Genomic DNA, 24,935 nt, shown 5'->3' with positions numbered 1-24,935 from the left:
ACTTTAGGCAAGTCACCTCACATCTCTGAGACTCAGTTTCTCATCTCTGAAATAGAGGAGAGTGGACAAGATGACCTCCAAGTTCCCTTGTATCTCTAACCCTATGATCCTATATAAATACTACATGTGAGATGCTATGCTAAGATTGGTTGGAGATACAATGATAAATAAAACAATCCCTTCCCTCTAAAACTTTGCTATCTATTCTAAGTAATTGATGGCATATTCATAAATAAATATGATACAAATTAGATAAAATAAGCGGAAGAGAGCACATATTATGACAGTCTTTTAAATCATGAAATTATTTCTGGGCACATGTTATATCTTTTTTTAACCTCATCCCTCTTTCCCCTGACACCACCCCATTCATGATTATTTTTATTGTTTCATAAAGAAAACCTAACTCTCCCCTTTAGTGCCCTCAGAAAAGTATCTTAAATAAATCGTCTTACTTCCTGCTACATATCCCACATTTTCAGTTAATGCAATCTCTGCAATCTCTTACTTAACTAATAATCTCTGTGTTATTCTCCAGATGAGTTTGAAGATGAGGAACAAGATGATTATGAATTCACTTGCTATAGCCAATTGCAAGTCCATGGCCAACAGCACACTCTGACTTGTTCTTTCAATGACTCGTCACTCAACAGCACCAATCTGGGGCTCGAGCTGTGGTGAGAAACTATTGCGGTTTTTTGTTTTTGTTTGGGGAGGGTAGAAGGTACGAAGCCTCTATTAGTACCTCTGTGTGTCACACTCCTGAAAAAAAAAAAGACTTCTTATATTGATGCCAGAATTATCCAACTTTTCCATTTCATGAATAACCTAACTTCCCTGAGAACGATTGTTAGTACACACACACACACACACACACACACCACACACACACACACACGCACACACGCACATACGTGCATGGTCATAAACACACAGATCCTTAGTTCATCACACTCTCTCCTTGATAGCTCTGTAGCTCCTATTTCCTCCTAAGCTTAATATTAGATTCTAGATGCTAGGAAAGACTAAGAAAGGGAGCGTGTAAAAGGGAGGTACAGGAAATGAAAGATGGGAGCTCAGATTCATTTAAGAGTTTGCTGCCCCAGCTACCAAACTGTCATGCAGGTCATTATAATTTCAGACCCCTCTGAAGTTTCTCCCTTGGCCACCAATTAGAGAAATACTCTGTTGAGCTAAACAGAGATTTTCCTTTTGGAGCACACATAGACTCATATGCTGTTAGAGTGGGAAGGAATGTTTGAAATCATCTGGCTTGATTCCCTCATTTCTTAGATGAGGAAACTGAGCATATAAGAGATGAAGTGATTTGCCTAGGGTCACAAGACTAGTTGAGTCTGGAGCCAGAACTAGAACCTAGGTCTTTAACAACATCAACAACAACTACTAATATTTAGATAGTGCTTTAAAGGTCTTCAATGCACTTTACAAATATTGTCTCAATGTATCCTCACAATAATTCTGGGAGGTAGGTGCTATTGTTATCCCTTCTGTTTCAGATGAGGAAACTGAGGCAGAAGTTAAGTGACTTGCTCAGAACCACAAAGCTAGTGTCTGAGGACGGATTTGAACTTAGGTCTTCCTAAGTCCAGGTCTAATGCTCTATCCATTGTGCCACGGGCTGCATCTAGTCCATTTTTCTCAGTAAGCCAGCTGCAGAACCACCCTGATAATACCAAATCAGCCCTATCTCATCTATGCTTATATTTAGGTGGCCCAGGTATGAATGAAGCCCAGGATTTCTGCACAACAACTATATACTTGGCCAGAAGAGGAGAGGGACATAACTAGTTTTTTCACAATATATCCAAATACCTTGAGCATCTTTATGAAATCCTTTTTAAGATCATTTTCCCAAGTGAGAAATAATTCCTCTCTACTTATCAGCCTCTAACTGTAGAATGAGCAACCAATATGAAAAATGGAATAGATTTCCTTGATTATGAAAGTCTAAATTATAGAATCTCAATCCCAAGCCCTAGATGAAATGAATGAAGGAAAAACTACACAAAAACAATTTCAGAAAAGAAAAAAAAATTGACTCAGATTCTTTAGTTGTCCTTTTGCCATTTTGTACACATCAACTGTGGACCTCAGTGGCTTTTGTGTTCCTAACACAGTGCCTTGCCCATAGTAGGTGTTTAATAAATATCTGTTTCATTGAACTAAATGTACACACAGCCATGGGTAGAATTGAGATCGTGGTTCTCATGAGTACTAGGAGACAAGCAGGAAGGGGAACAGCAAAACAAAAGTGCCTTTTAGTTTGTGGTATAGTAGAAAGAGCATGAATCCAGAGACTTGGAGCCCTGCTCTGCCTCTTCCCAGCTGTGTGACCTTGGTATGTCTCTCCACCCTTTTCAGACTCAGTTTCCTTGTCTGAAGAAATGATTTATCCTCACCTCAACAAAGTTGCTGTGAAGATGACATGAGATAGTATAGATGAGAGATACTGTTAGTTCAATAGCAAGGCAGCTTGCTTTATCAAAGTACCTTTTGACTGTCATTAATATCTAAGCTATATATATATGCATTACATTATATATCACATATACAAGCATTATTTATACAATATGCATATATGTATACATGCATACTATATATATATACATATGTGTATGAATATATTGTGTATATGTGTTGCTTGTCTGAAGCTTCACCTCATAGAAGACCACCCCCTACTTCAGAAGTAGATGATCTTAGCCCTCAGCTTTGAAACAGATCCAAGGCAATAACATGAGGTCAGGTAGTTCCAATGTCTTAGAGCTACTCAGTCAGCCAGGATTCAATCTATAATACAGGCAGTCCCGACTTTCAGCCGTGCCTACTTTTTAACAGGGTCTGTTATTGTTGTTTGTCCTTCATTTTCAAAGAGGACCAATGACATAACTGCACCTATGATTTCATTGACAAAGGAAATTCATAGTGAGAGCACTTTCTCTACCAAGGGAAATTAGCAACTTCTCTGCAATTTATGATCTTAGAAAGCTGCCTGGGGGCACTGGCAGGTTAAGTGATTTCCCCAGGGTCTCATAGTTAGGTTTTTGGCTCAGGCGAAACTTGAACCTGCATCTTTGTGGTTCCCAGGCCAGCTCCCTCCCCCACTATGCAACAGCTGCCTCTGTTCCACATTTTACCACTGTACTCCTTTGACACTACCGAAATCAGTGGTTCCGCTTCTAGCCATTTTTATCTGCTCATCTTCTTGTTATCATTCATAATACCTCTGCCTCACTGGGTTATTGCAAAGCGAAAAACGAAATGCAGTATAAATATAACATGAGTTATTATTATTGTTATTACATCAGTTTGTGCTGGTGATGTGGAACACATTCGAGCAAATTCAGTGGCACGTGTATGAATGCTCAGTCAGCTTTGTAACGATCCTTCTTCAACGTGCTTCCAGGAATACAGAGTAGTATAAAGGGAGAGGGGATGTGTTACAGTGTACTATAGGCTATGAGTAGATGATGCAAAAATAATTGATTGCAAATGCAAATTGCAATGCAAATAATTCATCATCTTGGAAAAATTCATGAAAAAAATTTGCTTGATATGGTGCCTGCCAAGTAATGGATTTGCTCGTGACTTTGTTTTACTCTTCAATTGGTTGCTTCAGTACCAATTGTGGACACATGGAACAATTATTCAAACCACTTTTGCTTTCATAGTATTTGGCCATGCTATAGCCCCCATATTTTGTCTAATATTTGGATTTATCCCACAGCATGTTTCCGGTACTTCTATATCACCTGTTTTATGGGTCCAATGAAAAATTATGTGAAAAAGCATTTATTAAGCATTACGTGCCAAGCACTGTGCTAGATGCTGGGTGTATAGATAGAAAAGTAAGATAATTCCTGATCTCAAGTGAATGACATTTTAATTAGAGGAGACAACACAAAGGGAGGGTTCAGCTGCAGGGGTAGATGGAAAGGCACAGAGCTCCTAAGGGCACAGCAGCAGCAGAACGGAAGGCAAAGCCCAGGATTCTTTAGGGAGCAAGAGAGTTTCTGTCCCACGGGGCGGGAGTGGGGGAGGAAATTTGAAGGGACTAGCTGACCACTATTGAGAAGTAGGGGATGAGTGAGGGAGCCTATGAGTCAGAATAGGGGAAGAATTCCAAATTCCCTCCAGAAGGGGCAGAATTGAGGATGAAGTCAATGTCTGGTCAGGAGGAGGAAAAGGGAAACGAACATTGGCAGAAAGATACAGGTGGGCTCTGGGTGACCTAAGGTACAAAAAAAGGGAGGATGGCTCCACTTAGTGCCATCTCCAGCCGGGGATTTCCAGGAGAAATAGATGAGTTGTGTTATGTGGTGACCCTACATTGGTGAATATAAGTTTCACATAGTGAGATCTTTCAAGGTATCAAAGTGGGCATCTATACCACCAAACTCAGGGTTTTTTTGTTGGAAAAAGATAAATAGTAGAAGAAGAAGAAAGAAGAAGAAGAAGAAGAAGAAGAAGAAGAAGAAGAAGAAGAAGAAATTGTAGTAGCAGCAGCACTAGTAGTAGTAGCAGAAGAAGAAGTAGCAGTAGCAGTAGTAGTAGCAGCAATAGTGGTAGCTAATATTTCTATAATGCTTTAAGGTTTCTAAAGTATTTTATATTTGTCTCATTTTAATCTCTCAATAGCCATGGAAGGTAGGTGGTACTATTATTCCTATTTTGCAGATGAGAAAACTGAAGCAGACAGAGGTTAAATAATTTGCCCAGCTTCACATAGCTGGTAAATGTCTGAGGCTGGATTTGAACTCAGGTCTTCCTGACTCCAGGTCCAGTGCTCTATCCATTGAGACAACTAGCTATCTATGAGGATGCTGGATCCCAGTGGTTTTGGGAACTGATGTGAAAACTTGACTCTATAATAGCTGGCATTAACTAGCAAGTGGATTAAGGTGCAATTAAAAAAAAAATCGTTTTGGTGGGAAGACCTATATATCTCTTAGGTGTACATAGAGCATGTGGAATCAGATCCACTCGAGAGGCAGAGGGCTATGACAGTGTGGCTGCTGTCTTCAAATACATCATGAGCTTCAAATTCATTATACTTCGCTGGAGTCCATTTCCATTATAAACATGACCTGGCAGACATCTTATTTCAGCACTGTTCTTAGTTCATTAAACTAGGCCATCATTCATATGAATTAAAGGGATAAAAAATAACATTGATCTGGGTTCATCCCTTTGGACTAAAAATGTTACAGGTATAACTCACCAAAGGTCATTGATAGGTTTTGTGAAGACATGATTTCAAATGAAATGTGGGAGAAGTGTGGAAAGAATAATTAGTTCTATAGTAGCAACACTATAAAATGTGAGATCATTTCCAAACAGCCAAAATTTATGCTAAAGAAGCTTAAAATCTATCTTTCCAGAAGTCTGAGATGATGAGAGAGAATCATGGGGAATGTTGGGCTAGGTTGAACCTTGATAGAGCTTCATGGAAATGCTAGTAGGGTGTCACCATATGAAGGATTCCAGAGGTTTCAGGGAATTTCATCTGGATATAAAACATGAAAGGATGGAATTTATTTATTCCATGGTGGATGTTATCATCCACCACACTGATTGGCTGCCTGGATTCTTGGCCAGGGAGAAATTTACCAAAACTCCCCACATTGATCACACCTGTCCCATTTGCCACATCTACTTGACAGATAAAGGCACTAGTTATCTAGAGCTCCTTTCTCCCACAGCTCCTTTCTCTTTATCGTGTGTACTGCTCAGTGTTGCTGTAGCCTCCTTCAGAGTAAGGCTACTCCTTCCTCTTCAGAAGCCCAGGAAGAGCTGAGCTCAAATTCCCCATCCTGTCTCCAGGCACTCCTTCCAGAACAGGAAGAAGACAATTTTGTCTTCTTCAAACTACACTTCCTAGAACTCACAAAGCCTGCTCCATAGTCAAAAGTATACTACAATTGAACTATTTGGATGGAGGAGCAAGAGAAATAGAAATTAAATACTCCTAAAGGGCTACCATGCCAGGATAAGGGGATTGATGAGGAATGGCAAAATGGGAACCCCCAATTTTAAAGTGGGGGTGGTAGCTGCATTTCAAAATGACTTTAGTCAAGACAATTATATGTGAGTATGCCTTTGCTTGGTCTTTCAAAGTCCCAAGACACAGCATCAACAAAATCAATATACTTAGCAATTTTTTTACACAGATTATATAGGATTTGACCATTGTTGCCTTGATTTGTATAAATTTCTATTGACAAACTATATATATATGATTTTTTAAAAATATTGCATTGGGATGATTTTAAGTAATTCCCTACAAGTAAATATATTTAATTATTTGTAAGCATGTACCACAGCGGTTTGATAGTGGGAGACTTTGCATATGAATGGGACAGATTTACCTCAGAATTAATACCCAGGCCTCAGCTACCTCATAGCTAGGCAGGCTGTTCCCTCTTCAGAAGGTCCAGGAACCAATGCATAATATTTCAACTTGATTATACCAAGAAAATGAGAAGAAGAGTATATGTAAAATCATTCAGTCATACTCAGAACCCGAATCTAACAATTGAAGAGGAGAGAAAGCGTCCCTGATGTAATCTCTACTTTGTTACAACTCTTTCTTTTTCTCTAATCCCAGGGGATTTTCCTTTAAAAATAACGCTACCTCGATGCAGCTAGGTGGTGCAGTGCATACAGCACCGGCCCTGAATTCAGGAGGACCTAAATTCAAATCTGGCCTCAGACACATAACACTTACTAGCTGTGTGACAAGTCACTTAACTGGCTGGGCAAGTTGCTTAACCCCATTGCCTAGCCAAAAATAAATATATAAAAATAATGCTATCTCTCCCTCTTCACGGTGTTGGTGCAAAATAGGGCACACTCTGTTAGAAAAAGTCACTGTCTTACTTGGTTGTACTTAACTGTTTTCTTTATTTACAAGGGAGGGTTCTATAAGGGTGGGGGTTTCATCAGAAAACTAGTCATATAAAAGTCAGGAATAAAACATTTTTAATGTGAAAAAAAAATGAGTCAAGCCTGGCATTCTATGGAGAGTGATCACAGACTATTTTTTTTTAAATATCACTGAGTCATTTGTGGGCACCAGACCCGCCCTTGGTTTGCTCTGGCCAGACTGTCTGCCAAAGCTGTTTGGCTGGGTTTATGTTCCAATCTAGGAATTTGATGGGCAGAGGGATCTCCTTTAGTTTTCTAACAGCTAGATCCTGGCAGAGGGGTGGGTGCCATGGTGGGGGACAGCGTCAGATCTACTGATTATTATTGTTAGCAAGAAGTCCTAGATTTATACTGGCTTTGTATCTCATTCCACAGTGGTGCGTTTATGTCCAACACACAATGTGAGATGATGACGAAAAGAGAAAAGGATTATTTTATGAAATCAAGATCATTTTCACTGATTAATGTTTGTGAGTTGTGCGTGATACTAGGAAAAAATAAGGTGAATTGCAAAACACTGAAGATAACCAAAATAGGTAAGACTTTACTCAATGGGAAGGGGTAAGGTGGTGGTTGTTTAAATTTCTGGAGATACTCTTGGTCACAAGACTTAATCCCTTTACTTTGTGCTAAATTGACTAATTGTGAAAGTATTTCACACAAAGAGTTGAGATTTTTGACAAAGGACTGAGAAAAACACTTAAGCCCTGAGGATGTGATGATGGAGTGATATTCATGAGGAGAAAGAGAGCAAGAGGAGCCACACTTGATGACCTTTAGAATGGACTTTGTTCAAATTGAAGTATAATTGCCTTACTTTATCTTTCTTGCTTGACTGTTCCTTCTACCACCAACAAAGTACAGTTCTTTCTTTCTGGACTCTTTCCTCATTTTCCTTTATTCTTCTTACAATATTTTCTGCTTTGTTACTCAGTATGCCAAAGGAAAACAACAAGATTCAGGCCCTAGCTTTGGTATTTTCTTGCTGTGTGACTTTCAGCAAATCACATAACCTCTCTGAACCTCCATTTCTTAAGTTATAAGTGAAAATACCAAGAGCCTTAATACCTATCTCACGGGACTGCAATGAAGTTAGATTAAGATAATGCATTAAAGTATTTGGTAATTTTAATCTCCTTCAGTTGGCAACCTATTCTTCCAAGTCTATGCCTTTATGCATCTGCAGTGTAACCATTTTGATTGACTTGGGTACTTATTGAATGACATTATTGGCTTTTATCAAATACATATTAATAACTACTTGGTAACCAGCTGACTCAGACAAAAACTAGTTGCTTATTGAGGCACATCAGTGTGTTGACAGAGCCAAATAACAATAAATTTTTATTTAATATTTATTTATTTTAATGCTTTAACTTGGCATAACGGAAAGAAAGATAGCTCTGAAGTCAGGGAACCTATTTAAATATCTGCCTTGTTACTTACTCTCTTGTGATTCAATTCAATAAGCATCTGTCAATATATACCAAGCACTGTACTAAGCCTTGGGGGGGGGGGAGACAAAATCTGAACATCCCTGCCCTCAAGGAGCTAACATTCTACTAAAGGAGTGCCTCCTCCATGAAGCCTTCCCTGATCCCCTCAGCTGAGAAGGATCTCTTCCTCCTCAGATATTCTTTGACACTTAGGATCTCTACTTTTCACTCCTTCAACTCTTATATTTTTGTGTGTGTATATACATTATGTCCTTCCAAGTATATTATGGCCTTGAGATCCAGGAAGATGTTATTTTTGACTTTGTCCTCAGTAGCCTAACTCAGCTGGGCAATTCATATCTGTTGAATTTAGTTGAACTGAATTCATTGAATTGTTTGGGACCAGATTGCAGATCTTGAATAATGGACTTGATTCTGCGGGCAAAGAGGAGCCATTAAATGGAAGGCATTCCAGAGGGGAGAGAGGAGATAAGGGAGAGGACTAGGGAGAGGAAAAGTCCTTGAGGAATGGGCTTAGGTTCTGAGATTTTTAGGAGAAAAGCAGGCCCCATTTGGGTCTCGAGAGAAGAGAAGGATTTGGATTGGAGGAAAAGAGTGGTCTACCAGCAATGGAGTCAGGAGAAAAGACTATTACTTGCTCTTTGGTCTCTGGGTTTATCTGCAATCTCCCTCCTTCCTTCACTTTTCTGATTACTATTAATGTGTTTTCTCATGTGAGTGGTGTTTTAGTAGAGATGAATTGTCCCAGAGGAGGCAGCAGTTGTTTGCATATGTTATAATAGCGTTCCTCACCCAATCATGAAGAACTGATTCTACTGAACCTTCAAAACAGAAGAGTAGACTCAGTTGCCACAGAAGATAAGTTTGCGCTTAATCGCTTTTCTCTTTACCTCTAGGTTTGGTTAGGTGCCAAACCTTCCATGGATCCTATCTCTGTTTGAGATCAGCCCTGTAAACAAGCAGGCCACCCACTCAGCAGCAACCACACCTTCAGCTAGAGTGAGTGGGCGACCTCCTGGCTGGGGCAGAACAGGGAACCCTGCAAGAGATGGGCAGGAAGCCTGGTCTCTCCAGCTCAGCTACCAAGCTTGGAAGACTCTCAAAGATGCTTGCTTTCCTAACCTCTTGTACCATTGAAACTAGTGTGCTTTCCCACAGTCCTCTTTTATGATCTTGATGGACCCCCATCCCCCATCTTCACTGTCTTCCACACTGAGTTCATGTGTCCCTCTGCTTTGGGGAGCATTTGGTTGGAGGCTCCTGCCCTGCCCCTGGCACTGACTTGAAGGCTTCCATGAGTCTCCAAGCTAAAGATGAGGTCCTCTTCCTTAAATCTCTTTAACCACTCCACTTGGACCTCCTAGTTGCACTTTCTACAGTTATTACTATTATTATTGTTATTATTATTATTATTATAATACATGATAGTTATTTGGATATGCATTCCATTCCCCTACTAACTGCATTTTAAGTTCTTTGGAGGCAGAAACTTATCTTTTTTCATCATTGTATCTAACTCAAACATAGCAGGCTCTCATTGGTCATTGAATTATTTATTCAAATGATTTGAAATATCACCCTCAGATGAGGAGCCAGGGACCTACATAGCAATTTTAGCATCTGGCAGAGGTGGACATAGAATAAGCACGGGCAATCTGGGGCGGCCCAGACTATGACTGGATGAGTGGCATGGAAGGTTCCTCAAGCTATACATTGTCCCTTGCTCATGGCCTGTTGCTTATAGGAGGGGAGGTAGAAAGAAAGACAACAGATCAGGGCTGGCCAGGTAGGCATTCAGGTGGGAGGAAAAAAGTGACGTCTCCATTAGCTTCCTATTTTAACTAGCTCTCCTTGCTAACAAAGTGCTAAGCTCCGTTGTTCTTATTGTTGTTTTTTTTCTTTTGGAAGACTGCGAGTGCTTTTGGTATCTTCTAAGTACAGAGCCCAGGGCCTAAGACCTGGCAGCCCTGCCCTAGTTACAGTTCTTGGAGGGCATGAAACATAGCAGGTATAAGTGACTGGACCAGGGTCCCACAGTGGTAAAACCAGAACTAGAACCCAGGTCTCTGGATTCCTCTCTAGGTCAGACATCCATACCATACCACTCTGCCTCCTCGTCCACGCCGATGTGATGCTTAGTTGGGGCACTGAGAGAACTTAAATGTTGAGGAGTCTGGCTCCAGCTGTCATTGAATTATGATGTTATTGAAGCTGAGTTGATTTGCTCTCCCTTTGGGGAGGGGCACGGGAAGGGAGGAAGGGAACAAGCATTTCTTGTGCACCGAATATGTGACAGGCAAAAGCAAGAAGTGCTTTACAAAGACAATCTCATTTGATCCTCACAACCCTGAGAGATAGGCAGGGACGAGAGTTAGGGGTTCAGGGGGCAGCTAGGTGGCGCAGTGGCTAGAGCACCAGCCCTGGATTCAGGAGGGCCTGAGTTCAAATCTGACCTCAGACACATGACCCTTACTAGCTGTGTGACCCTGGGCAAGTCACTTTACCCCATTGCCTAGCCAAAAAAACAAAAATGAGAGTTAGGGGTTCAGAGAAGGGGGAGGGTTAGAGAAAGCGGTCACCTTCTTGTTTATCCTTCCTATCTGCCCTATGTACTGACTTGTTTTCTGTTATCATTTCTAGTTAAGCCTGAAGCTCCTTTTGACATAAACATCACCTACCGCAAGGCAGCAAATGACTTTGTGCTCACATTCAATACAACACACTTATGGAATGACTATGTAAAAGATTTAGTCCATGATATAGCCTACCACCAAGAAAATAGTAAAAGCAACTGGATGGTAAGTAGATAAACAGTATTTTTGAAAGCCTTCTGAATATCCAAGATATGTGGCAAATAGGGAAAATCCCCTATTTTGTTTCCTCTTCTTGCTACACTTTTATCCTAGCACAGTAAATAAAATAGGCAGTCTGACTGTGAGGGGATATCAGGGCCAGGTCAGTTCTGAACATTTCTGAGTCCCCTAAAGTCCACTGTTTCTTTCTGTCCTCTGTGCAGCTAAGGGAAGGTTTTCAACAAGTTACAGAGGAGTCTCTGATACCAGGCGGAGAGAAATTGGACTAGATGCCTTTCCAACTCTGAGATTTGGGAGAATCGAAGTTCTCTTCTATTGTGTTGCTTCAGGATATGCAGCACTGGTTTATAATGACTTCTTTTAAACCAGGCCAAATGCTGGATGAGAGTGGAAGTAACCAGGGCCCACTGGAGTGAGGCTTAGCAGCACAGCAAATCTCAAAACTGTGCTTTACTTCCTCTGTTGTTGTTTAGTCCTATCAGACTTTTCTTGACCCCATTTGGGATTTTCTTGGCAAAGATACTAGAGTGGTTTGACATTGCCTTCTCCAGCTCATTTTACAGAAGAGGAAACGGAGGCAAACAAGGTTAAGTGACTTGCCCAGGGTCACACAGCTAAGTGAGTGTCTGAGGCCAGATTTGAACTCATGAAGATGAGTCTTCTTTATTCCATGCCCAGAGCTTTATCCACTGCACCACCTAGTTGCCACTCTGTAGTTAAGGAGTCTGACTCCAGCTGTCATTGAATTATGATGTTATTGAAGCTAAGTTGATTTGCTCTCCCTTTGGGGACAGGCAGGGGAAGGGAGGAAGGGAACAAGCATTTCTTGTGCACCGAATATGTGACAGGCAAAAGCAAGAAGTGCTTTACAAAGACAATCTCATTTGATCCTCACAACCCTGAGAGATAGGCAGGGACGAGAGTTAGGGGTTCAGGGGGGCAGCTAGGTGGCGCAGTGGCTAGAGCACCAGCCCTGGATTCAGGAGGGCCTGAGTTCAAATCTGACCTCAGACACATGACCCTTACTAGCTGTGTCACCTTTCTCCTGCCCTCCCTCTCCCAGAATTGGCCCAACCTCCAACTCCCAGCCTCAGGACCTCTCCTGGGGAAATGGCACTTGAGATTCCTCATTGCAAATTATTTTAGAGAAAGACTAGGGAAATACAGTACATAATATAAAATGTAATCATAATAAAGTGGATACATAAGCAAGGTGGACCACATCACTACAGTGAATGCAAAAGTATCCCTGCATGTCTCCACTAAGTCATAGCCTCTCTTGGGTTAATGAAAGAAACAGTCCAAGTATCTTTATGATATAATGATATTGCTTCTCCCTTCCAAACCAAAAGCATGCCTCTACCTGCCTTTTGCATCCTCACAGGTTTGAGATTATTACCATCATCTGCAGCCAAGCTAATGGTTTTCAGGAGAGAGGATCCTTTAAGTTTATATGTATAAGCTTGGCTCATCCTCCACGTTCCTCAGCCTTCTCTTCTTTAGTTCAGAGACAGGAAGTAAAGTGATGGGCAAAATGAACTGTATTCAGAAGTCTAGCTTACCTAATTCACTTTTCCTTTTCCTCTGGCCAAGTCTGACCATAAACAAAGTAGACAGCCACCTATACAATGTGATGTGAGGAGGTCCACCTGCCCAGTATAACACCTATGGGCTTGCTAAAACCTGTTAGAGACTTCCAAGGAATTTGATCTTCAAATGATAAGCCCATAGGAATGCAACATTACTGAATTAAATTTGACTTGTAATATTTTGTTAAACTTGAATGTAACCTATTTCTTCATCATGAATAAGAATAACAAAATTACATCTTTCACTCTTTAGCACATAAGCTCAGCCTATCCTCTTGTAACACTTCTGGAGAGAAAGCTACAACCAAATTCAACATATGAGGTTAAAGTACGATCACTTCCCGGTGGGACCTATTTTGCAGGGTCCTGGAGCGATTGGAGCCCCAGTGTCTACTTCAGGACACCACTGAGACCTAAAACAGGTACACAATGACTATGTTCTATGCTTATTTATATCCGTGGCCTATCTGAAGGAAGGAAAGATGGAAAGAGGGAAAGGAGGAGGAAAGGAAAGAGGGAAGGAGAGAGGAGAGGAAGGAGGGGGGAGAGAAGGGAAAGGGAAGGGAAGGAAAAGAGGGAGGGTAAAGAGGAGGGGAGAGAGGGAGAAAGGGAGGGGGGAAGAGAAAAAAAGGAAAGAGGAAGGGGAAAAGGGAAAGAGGGAGGGAAGGAAGGAGGGGAGAGAGAAGAAGAGAGAGGGACAGGGCAGGGAAAAGGAAGGTGAAGGGAGGGATGGAGGATGGGAGGAAGGAAAGAGGGAAGAGAGGGAGGAAAGGAAGAGGGAAGGGAGGAAGAAGGAAGGATTTGTTAAGCATCTACTATGTGCCAGGCACTATGCTAAGCACTTTTAAAATGTTATCTCATCTGATCCTCAGAATTCTAAGAGATAGTGTTATTATCAACCTCATTTTATAGTTGAGGCAAACAGAGGTTAAGTAACTTGTCCAGGGTCATAGTTAGTAACTAAGGCGACATTTGAACTCAGTCTTCTTGGCTCTAAGTCCAGTGCTCTATCCACTATGTTATCTAACTACTACTCTAATAACAGCTAGCAGTTACATAGCACTTACTATATGCCAGGCACTGGGCACTCACAGCACCTTAAATAGATACTTTATAACCATATATTGGTTGAGACACCTAGGTGGCATAATGGGTAAGAGCACTGGACTAGGAGTAAGAAAGATCCAAGTTCAAATCCTGCCTCAGATATTTACTATTTATGTGACCCTGAACAAGTCACTTAACCTGCCTCAGCTTCCTCATCTTTAAAATGGGGATGATAATAGCACCTACCTCATAAGGTTGTTGTAAGAATCAATTAAGATAATCTTTAAAGCTCTATATAAATGCTAGCTAGTTTTATTAGACAGACAGACAGACATATAGATAGATAGATAGATAGATAGATAGATAGATAGATAGATAGATAGAAAGATAGATAGATAGATAGATAGATAGATAGATAGATAGATAGATAGATAGATAGATAGATAGATAGATAGATGGGGCATAGAATTGGAGGAGGAAGAAAAGGAGGAGAAGGAAAGGGACAGGTGACTTCTGCAGGGCTGGACTACTTTCCCCCCGTCAGGCCATTCCATTTTCCAGGTGCCATGTAAGAGTCTTATAAGTAATGCTCTTGTACCTTCTTTAGAGAAAATAAGGAGGTAGCTAAAATGTAAAGGAAGCATCAGATAATTAGACCCTGCAAACTATAGTTTGCCAACTCCTGAACGATTCTTAAACCCCTAAAAGTCACCTAATGGTTGCATAACACGAGAGTTTGTCAATTTCACAGAATTGTAAAATGAATAGAGCCCTAATGTAGGGTGAAAATGGAGAGCGTCCAACTCTATTGTCCCGAGAACGCTAGGAGCTACCAATTACTCTGGTTCTGACCTTTCTTTTCCCACTTTCCAGCTGCCATGTAGCAGCTTGTGCTCTCTAGGTTTCCTCAATTCACCAGTAACCTCAGTGGCTTTATTAAATAGTCCTCCTCATGTCCACTTCTTAGAATCCTTAGCTTCCTTCAAAGTTCAGTTCATGTATTACCACCCAGGAATAACCTTTCCTGATTCCCTACCTGAATATTAGCTTTCTTTCCTTTCTCAGTCACCAGTGAATATAGTTATCAATCCATCAACAAGCATTTGTTAAGCACTCACTTTGTACCAGACACTATGATAAGCACTAGGGATACAAAGCAAAAGAAAAAAAATTCCTACCCTGAAGGAGCTCACATTCTATTGGGAGATATGACATGTATTAATCACATTGCATATTAAACCATCCCAGTAGAATGCAAGCTTCTTGAGGGCAAAGACAATTGTTCATTTTGTCTTTGTATTCCTAGTGGCTGGCACAGTGCCTTGCATGTAGGAGGCACTAATAAATGCTTAGTGATTTAGATTAGATTGCTCAGACTATTGGAATCTTTATAATCAGCCCACAGCTTGTTCTCACCCCCAGGAAGATTCTTTGCTCAGTAATTATCTGCCTATTGCGGGTGAGGGGGGATATCTTTAATGATTGATCATATTTGGCCTTGCAAGTCATGTTGACTCTGTCGTTCAAATTAGTGCTATTTGATGAAGCAACAATTCCCCAAAACATTCAGAAAATTGCTTTATCTTGGGCCTGTGGCTACAGAACCCCTTTTTGGTTTAAAAAAAATGTATTACAAGCACTTCTAGGGCTATATCCCAAAGACATCATACAAATGGGAAAAAGACCCACATATATAAAAATATTTATAGCAGCTCTTTTTGTGGTGGCAAAGAATTGGAAATTGAGAGGATGCCCATCAATTGGGGAATGGCTGAGCAAGTTGTGGTATACGAATGCAATGGAATACTATTGTGCTATAAGAAACAATGAACAGGCTGACTTCTGATGCTAAGTGAAGTGAGCAGAATCAGGAGAACATTGTACACAATAACAGCCATGTTGTGCGATGACTAATATTGATAAACTTAACCCTTCCCAGCAATACAAGGATCTAAGACATCTCTAGAGGCCTCGTGATGGAAAATGCTATCCACATCCAAAGAAAGAACTATGGAAGTTGAATTGCTATTGTTTTTTCTCTTCTGTTGAGTTTTGTTTCCTCTATCTGATGGTTCCTCCTATTGGTTTTAATTTTTACTTACCACATCACTAATATATATATATATATATATATATATATGTATATATAATATATATATATATATGTATATATATATATATATGTATGTATATATATGTATATGTATATATATATATATGAAAATATATTTAATAGGAATGTAAATGTATAGCCTATATCAGATCGAGTCGTCTCGGGGAGGGTGGTGGGGAGGAAGGGGGAGAAAAATTTTAAACTCACAAGCATATGGAAGTGATTGTTGATAAATCAAAATAAATTAATAAAAATTTTAAAAACTGTATTACAATTTTATTAATATACAAACCAATCCAAAACACAAAATAAAATAATGTAACATAATATATATTTATAACATAATAATAATTATCATAATGGTGATGATGATGAGCATGATGATGATGATGGTGGTGTTGATGATGTTGCTGCTGTGTTGGATAGACTTGTTTTTTGGTGCAGTTTCCCAAACATGGTGTTTTAAAGGACACTGCTACACTGCTACTCAAATTCATATGTAACTACTATGTTTTCTTCTTTTATTAATGTCTCTCACCATCCCTCTACTGAGTGAATTATTTTAAATTAAAAACAAAGCCTTTAATGCATGCTTGCATAACCTGACAAAACAAATTTCCATATTGGCTATGTCTGACAATATCTCTCTGTCTCTGCATTTTAAATCCATCCCTGCTCTGGCAGGAGGTGAGTGGTCTGTTTCATCTTCTATCTTCAGGACTTGTGTTTATCATTTCATTAATCATAATTATAAAATCTTTCAAGTTAGCTTTTCTCCATAATGTTATTATTACATGAATTGTTTTCCAAGTTACAGAACCTCTTTAAAGGTAAAACAATGGGCTTGCCCAAGTAACTAAGTAGATGAAGCCACAGGGGACTGTGGATATTGGTAAAAGGATAAATAACAATGGCCTTGTCCTTCCTTGGTTTGCAGAGGAGCTGGATTATGTCATGCTCATCATCGTCACTCTGAGCTTCTTTTCTGGGATCCTGGGGATTGTTGTGATCTGTTTGCTATGGGAAAAAAGGTGAGGTCCTTTTCTTATTCAGAAGGATTGTATTAAGGTATTGTAGGAACTGAAAAGCCAAAACTGTCCCTCCTTCTTCTCAGCTAATTCTCAAGGCCCAGTGACATTTTTCTGGATAATGGATCATTTAGTCAAACTCCCTTTTTTTACAGAGAAGAAATCAAGAGACCAAAGAGGGTAAGGGAGTCACTGAGGTAGGCTCAAACCCAGGTCCTCTAATCCAAACTACAAATTCAGCAACTTTTCTGCCATACAAGGGTGCCTCCCCTCAGTCATTTCTTGGGAAGTCAAAAATAATAAATAAGATATTGGATGAAGTCCAAGAAACAGGAACACTTAAAGTTATCTCCTTGAATAACCTGACAACTATTTCTGGAAGGTCCATTGGGCCAACTTTGGGTTCATGTCTGTATCAAAAATATTGTGTTGGTGTTCAGCTTTGCTCTTTCACTAAGAGTCTCTTTCCCTATGGTCCAGAGTTTACTGCTTCCTTTCTGCAAATTCATACCTAGAGAATTCAGCACCAAGGCTAACACTCTTTCCACTGTGTGACCTAGCATCATAGGATGATAAAGCTGGAAGATCGTTTGGTCAATCAATCAACATTTAATAAACACTTACTATGTGCCAGGCACTGTGCTAAATATTGGAAATACAAATACAAGCAGAAAGATAGTTCCTACCTTCATGGAGTTTATATTCTAATTGGGGTAAGAAAGCACTTAAGAAGATGAAAAAGCAGGAGAGGATAGAGGAAAAGATAGTCCTGAGGGTGTGTGGGAGAGAAATTATAGAGAGTCAGGAATGGGCCCTGAAGAGAAATGAAGACATGGCTGGTCTAGACAACTGTCTTTAAGTGGAGGTTCCAGGAGAAAGAGGCTGCAAGGTCTGGAGCACACTTCCAGGGTGAGAGTCACATCCATAAAGGCAAGGTAAAGAGGCTTCTGTGACACGTTGGAGAAAGTCTTGAGTCAGGAGTAGAGCCTGTAGATTATATAATCAGACCCCCTTATTTTACAGAAGATAAAACTGAGCCCAAGGGAAGTGAAGACTTGTACATAATCCCACAATTAGTTAATTACAGACTCCAAATCTCATACTTTTATTGACGTGGTCCACCTCTGGACCAATGTAGGGAATCAATGTAGGGAAATCCCAATGTGGAGGCTTCTTCCAACACTAGATCCACTTCTATTTTATCTTAGAGGATTGTCTGGGAGGCAGTTTGGTGATGCAATCGAGAGAGTGCTGGGCTTAGAGTCAGGAAGACCTGAGTTCAAATCCAGCCTACAATATTTATTAGTTGTGTGACCCTGGGCAAGTCACTTATGGTTATCTCAGTTTCCTCATCTGAGATGTGGGGTTAATAATAACACCTACCTCTCAGAGTTTCTGTGAGAATAAAATGAGATTTTTAAAGCACTATGTTGACCTTAAAGCACTATATAAATACTAACTATTATTATTAGGTCACTTACAATGGTCTGTTGGTCTGTATCAGCTAGCCTATATCAGAGGCAAGGCTTGATAGGCAAGGATATTCCTGTTTCTAAAACTGGCCTTCTATCCACTATACCTCTCATGAATTTTGATCCAGTAGGAAGTTGCACACATTGCATCTACTGCCTCTTTTATTATAAACATTTTGTTATTTCAGAATTAAACCTGTTTTGTGGCCCAACCTCCCTGACCACAAGACGACTCTGGAACAGCTGTGTAGAAAACCACAAAAGGTTGGATTTTTTTTTCTGAAACTTTCAGGACTTTGGACAGGTAGATTAGAGCATCCCAGGGGAGGGATTACAGGATAAGGGGTAGTAGAGCCTGAGGTCTTGGCCCTTTTCTGAGACACTCTCTAGTGATCAAGAGGATGCTATGAACAAGTTTTGGGGGAAGAAGGCCATAATAAGATACTAGTCTTGTTCTCTTATCCCTGGATTTCCCAGGCCAGTACAGCATGACCACAGCACCACTGCATACAGGGCCTAAAAGAGCTATAGCACCTCCGAAGACCTCATTATCAGAGAGTGAAAGAAACCAGGGAAACATTGGGCTTCACAAGGAGTTAGACCCAGTGGGGAACCTGTGGCTCCTTCTCAGTCCTTGGGTGCAGCCTTTTGACTGAGTCCAAGTTTTACAGAACAAATCCTTTTATTATTGGGATTTGTTCTGTGACATTTGGATTCAGTCAAAGGGCCGCACTTGAGGACCAAGAGGGCCGCGGGTGGCTTCAAGGCCACAGGTTCCCAACTCTGGAAAGGACCAGAAACTCATTGCCCAGAGTTTATAACTCTTTCTGGAGGCTTACATCTTAATAACACTATCTGCTGACAGGCACTTTTCATATCCTTATGGAAATATATTCTGATCCATTATCAGAAAGAATGATTTTCAGGAACTCTAGTTAGCATGTTCTTCTACATCTGAACACATTATCTTTTTTCTTGTCCAGAATCTCAACATCAGCTTCAATCCAGAAAGTTTCCTTGACTATCCAATTCATAAAGTGGATGGCATTCAAGCCAAAGAAGAGGCAGAAGGTTTTCTGCAAGTCCCGCTGCCCCGAGACATCAATGTCACAGAGAAGATTGGGCTCAGCCCAGATTGGCCATCTGAGAATAACATCATCCCACCAGTGGTTTATGGAGGGAACTCACCCCCAGCTTGCCTGCATGGGAACTTCAATACATGTGACCTTTCTATGGTCATGGCCTCAAAGTCACCCAACCATCAGGAGAATAGCAAAAGTGAAACTCATTTCTGTGGGGGCCTGCTCCTTAGCTCCGACTCCAGAAACAGTGCCTTGACATTCCCTTTTCCACTCAGACTAGGAGTCTTGGCTCCAAATCCAGCTGCCCAAGGACAACCCATCAATGCAAACCTGAGGTTAAGTCAAGAAGAAGCATATGTCACTATGTCCAGCTTCTACCAAAACAAGTGAGCCTCCAGAAATCCATGATGTGGAGCATCACAGCCAACAAAGACAACAGAAGGGGCTGCTAGGAGACTATTTTCCATCTTGAATCCAGTCTCTGATAATAACTCAACATAAAAAAGAAAAAGCAACTTTTCTATTTGTAATGCATCTACATATACCAGATTTTGGAACACGTCTTTGGCCATTCCCTAGTTGTGATGCTTCCTTCTAACAAGATTAGAGTGCCCTTACTTCCATTGTTATTGATTTCAAAAACAAATTATCAAGCTATTCAATTCTTTGAAAATGGAAGAGGAAGAGAAAAGGAGGAAGGGGAGAGAGAAGGATAAAAAGAAAGATGAGGAGAGAAAATAAGAAGGAAAGAATGAAAAAAGTGAGGGACAAGTGATGGATGAGACCCACAAGTATAAACCTAGGATATACTCTCCTAATCAGAAGCTGGCAATGTGGGCATAGAAATGGAGATGGCCAAAGACACCGTACCAATCTGGCTTTTCTCCCAGCTGCTCTGAACTACCTGTTGCACACCATTTTGTAGTTTATCATTTACCACAGACAGTTTCTGGCAGTGGAGATACTCAAGCCAGGCATTTCACATCTTGGGGAATATACTCTAGTTCTAAGAAAGGAGGGAAATGAACTTTTTTTCTGGTTCTCAAGAATCATGTCTATAGAGTCTGAAGATACAAAATGCAAATGACTTTTAAGACTGAAACATGGAATCACCAAATCTTAGCTTTGAAAGGGACCTTAATAATCATTGAGGTCAAACTTTCACCCAATTCTCTATAGTTTGAGGAAATCACTATCCCACTGTCTACATTCTATTTGGGGGCAAACCAAAACCTCTTCTATTTTTCTATAATAGTCTTCAACTTGAAATTATTAGTGGTAGAAAAAAATAACAACATCTGATTTACCAAGACTATGGGGTTCACTGTGACTGCCATTATCAAAGTTTGTAGCCATTATTGGTTCTCAGAAGAAATCTCATTGCTTACCCTGGATGTCAGGATATTTCAATACATAGAGTAGATGAATAAACTTTCATATTAGCATTAGTGAGTCAACAACCTGCATTTATCCACAAATTGTCCTGTTCTTCCACAAACTTAGGAAATGGCCAAATACTTCAAGGAATATGTTACATTTATTGGTAGTTTATAAGTTCTGGCCATGTGAGGGATCTTCACTGGATTTTTTTGGAAGTCACAATTTGTGGACACCTTAGAGACATGTTTGCTTTCACCTTTTATCTCTCTTAGTTTGGTGGAAATTCAAGGATGTATAACAAGCTAAAAGCATAGAAATAACATGACAGATGTAAGAATTAATCCAAATCTCAAGGAATGAAATTACAGCAACTAGCTATTGCAGTCTTCCATTTGCTGCTGTCCCCTGTCCCTCTCTTCTCAGGGCTGTCCCTTCATATAAAGCAGAGATGTTAAAAGGGGAGAGATGAAACTGGGGAATGAATGTTGCATAATAGATCTAGGGCATCCTCTCCCCAGGCTAGTTTAGTGCCATGATGGTGATAATTTTACTACCTTACACTGCTGTCATGCTTTGTAGAAAGATCTTTATTATCTCAATTAATCTTCTTAACAATTCTAATTGGTATTATTATTACCATTTGAAAGATGCAAAAAACAAGACACAAAGAAGTTAAGGAATTTGCCCAAGATCACACAGCAAGTTGGTAGTAGAGTCAGCACACAAACCCAGGTGTAAGGGTCTTTTATATAAGTAGTGGATTGGAGCCAAGAAGAAATGTACTATTTTCTGGACTGAACTCCAACACTGCCCTAGAGGACTTCTAAGATTCCTTCTTTCTCTAATATTCTATAATTCTATGATTTGATATAACATGTTATCATTTGAAATATGGAGTATGAGTGAAAATAGACACATTTGAGAACAGACACATGCCTGTAGTCCTTACTGTTGGAAGGGTGAAACTGGTAGATCCTTTGAATTTGGAAGTTCTAAGCTACAGTAGGACTAAAAGCCAATTGGGCATCTGCACTAAATCTGTAACCAATGTGGTAAGCCCTCCATGAGTGAAGGGTCACCAGGCTGCCTAAAGAGGGACTAATGGGCTGAAGTTTGAAATGGAATGGGACAAAGCTTCTATGGAAAGAAAGAAAGAAAGAGAAAGAAAGAAAGAAAGAAAGCAAGAAAGAAAGCAAGAGCAAGAAAGCAAGAAAGCAAGAAAGAAAGAAAGAAAGAAAGAAAGAAAGAAAGAAAGAAAGAAAGAAAGAAAGAAAAGAGAAGGAAGAAGCCACATTTATTATTCATTTATTATGAAGAACATGATCATTACATGTATATTTGCTGCTAATGCTTGATGCACACACAGACTTGCACTATACAGCATTTAAACATAACGAGTCTCTTTCCCTGTTGAAGCAGAGAATCTGCCCAATCTTTAACAGACTTTTGAAAGGAAGGAAAGTCTTCAGATCACATTTGAAACAAAGATGTGTATTGTCACTTCTCTTACAAAATGGATCTACCCTGAGCATGACTAGTAAAGAGATTTGTAAAGCATTGGGCTGGTCTGATATTGGACATGGTTGAACTGTATAAGAAGGAAAACAAGCCCTAAATCAGTTTGCTTTTTGGTGGGAAAGGGCTGAATTATTGTTTTTTGGCTGCCTGTGGTCCCTTGCCTTCTGTTCCTCTTTGGTTTCCATGTGGGAATCTTCATCGATGGAAAAATGGACCATGAATTTGATATAGCACAAGATTGGAAGTTCCCTGTACCAATATGGCAAGGGGAAGAATGACTTGGGGCTAGTCAGGACAGTGGTGAATGTCAGTGTCAGGAGAGGTATTGAAAGCATTACCTATCAAATGAATTCATTACAAGCCCAACAGATTTACAAACATCTATTCACTGGTTTAAAAAAAACCCAAAACCTATAATTCACTACTCCAAAAGTCATGGCTTGGGCTCACATTTTCCATATACATGAAATACAATTTGCAGAGCTGCTAAATGTCCAAATAAATAACCAATATATGTTACTATAGTTTATTTAATTAAATGATACAAAATTCAATTGTTACTTTCTGTGCCTATAAGCATCAGTAATGGAGACCTTGGGGTGGACAATTTGTATAGCCATCTTCAGTCACTGGCCCATGATTCTGAAAACTATTATCCTTTTATGAATTTGGGTTTCATGACCAAGATTTGAGTTGCTATCACAAGCGGAGCAGTAATGTTTGAGCTCTGACTATATCATTTCAATGCTTCTCATGAACATGGATAACTAAGAAAGGAAAGGATTCAAGGATATGACTGGGCACTTTTATTTTTCTGAGCAAACAAATTGTTAAATAACATTCCTGAATACCAGCTTCACCAGTTACCAACAATAACACAAGATGTTGGCCAAAGTTCTACTTTGTGTCTCATTAAACTCTATAGGTAAGCCTGGGTTGTTGAAAGCTATGCTAGTTGAATGCAAAATGGCATTATGAAGAATGCCACAGAACAGCAAGTCTTACCAAGCTGGTAAGCTTTGAGGATGGACACATTGATAGACCCCATGTTATTTATTGATGCAAAAGCAGTGGCTTCTGTCTTTGTCTCTGGGACTACCCAGCAAATGCTGCTCCTCCAAATGCAGTCCCACCCTGCATGTGGTTTCTGCCTTTGCCCCTGAAACCTCTTGGGGAGCCTCATATTCAGCCTGCATGCCTAGGACCTCTGCCTTCACCCCAGTATCAGTCCCAATCCAGCCCCCCTACCTGTGGTGTCCTCCCTCCTGAGTCTCCCAAAGTACCCTATGTCAGCCCCATCCAGGCCTCAGGCCCCTGGCTTCTGCTTCCCTACCTTCTTCCCTTTCCTGTCACCCCAAGGCTTTCTGTAGTGTTCTAGAGGCCTTTCCTAGACTAGACCCACCTCAAATTTCTGACTGCTGCCTGTTCAGACTGCATTACTCCTTTCCCTGCTCCTGCCTATTGTGGTGTGGGCTTCATAGATTGATCCATAAGTCAGAATCTTATCTTAGCTTTTTTCCTTTCTCACTCATTCCAACTCCTTGTGCTCCCTGAGACCTGGCTTTCCCCTGATGATGCTATATCTGAGCCACCTCTTCCAGCACTGGTTGTACTTTCACTCATATCCCCAACTCACTAGTCATAGTGAGGGAGCTGAAATACTCCTTCCTTCCTATTGTTACTCCCAGGCTCTTCCTCCACCGCTATCATTCAGTAATCTCTCCTCCTCTGAGGTTCATTCAATCCATACTTATCCCTCAATCAAGTTTCTGGTAGCTTTTGTCTACCAGCTTAGGACACTCTCCTTACTTCCTCAGTGAGATCAGTGCCTACTTCGTGGTTTTTCTCTATATCAATACTCAAACACCCTAACTTGCAAATTTCTCAATTTATTCATTTTCTATGACCTACTCCTCCACCCCATTTCATCTACAAACTGAAGTGGTCATACCTTTGATTTTGCCATTACCCACAAATGTTCCACTTCCATGTTCATGAACTCTGAAATTCCTTAATTTGATCAAAATTCTTTATCATTCCAGATTTCCCTGTTCTTCATCCTCACAGTGATCTCTATTCCTCCATGCCTCAATCCTTTCCTAGGCCATCACCCCTGCACTGACTATGCTCTCCTCTTTTCCCCATCTTGATTCCTTGGTAATCCAGTTTAATTCTGCACTCTCTTCTACTCTGCAGACTCTTGCCTCTTTATTCATGCTATTCATGCCCTGCCAAGCCCCAACCTTGGATTACTTCAACCATTTGCTACCTTTGCTCCTATTCTTATGCTACTGAATGGAGGTGGAGAAAAATCACAAAACTTTATTGACTGGGTACAGTATGGATTTATGGTACATAATATCAACTGGGTCCTCACAGAAGCAAAGTAATCCTTTTACACCTCCCTAATTGATTTACTGCTCCACTTAGCACACCAGGTTCTCCAAACTTATTCATCCATGCTCAGACCTGCCACAGATGAGAATCTTAT

The 24,935-nt window shown here is 40.3% G+C and overlaps 1 protein-coding gene across 1 annotated transcript in view; it reads left to right on the top strand.

Annotated features, from left to right (window-relative positions):
• IL7R (interleukin 7 receptor) overlaps positions 1–22,998 on the top strand; it is a 28,705-nt gene extending 5,707 nt beyond the window's left edge. Inside the window, exons 2-8 of the mRNA XM_020995759.2 lie at positions 539–677; positions 7,321–7,481; positions 11,043–11,200; positions 13,058–13,226; positions 16,902–16,995; positions 18,653–18,728; positions 19,448–22,998. Of these exons, the coding sequence (XP_020851418.1) occupies positions 539–677; positions 7,321–7,481; positions 11,043–11,200; positions 13,058–13,226; positions 16,902–16,995; positions 18,653–18,728; positions 19,448–19,936 (1,286 nt within the window). The 3' untranslated portion in view covers positions 19,937–22,998. The remainder of the gene's footprint in view (positions 1–538; positions 678–7,320; positions 7,482–11,042; positions 11,201–13,057; positions 13,227–16,901; positions 16,996–18,652; positions 18,729–19,447) is intronic.
• The last annotated feature ends 1,937 nt before the right edge of the window (positions 22,999–24,935 follow it).

Source organism: Phascolarctos cinereus, unplaced genomic scaffold (genome assembly GCF_003287225.1).
Source record: "Phascolarctos cinereus isolate Bilbo 61053 unplaced genomic scaffold, phaCin_HiC Scaffold_4;HRSCAF=312, whole genome shotgun sequence".
Lineage (NCBI taxonomy): Eukaryota > Metazoa > Chordata > Mammalia > Diprotodontia > Phascolarctidae > Phascolarctos > Phascolarctos cinereus.
Note: the sequence above shows the minus strand (reverse complement) of the source record. Positions and strands in the feature narration are given on the sequence as shown.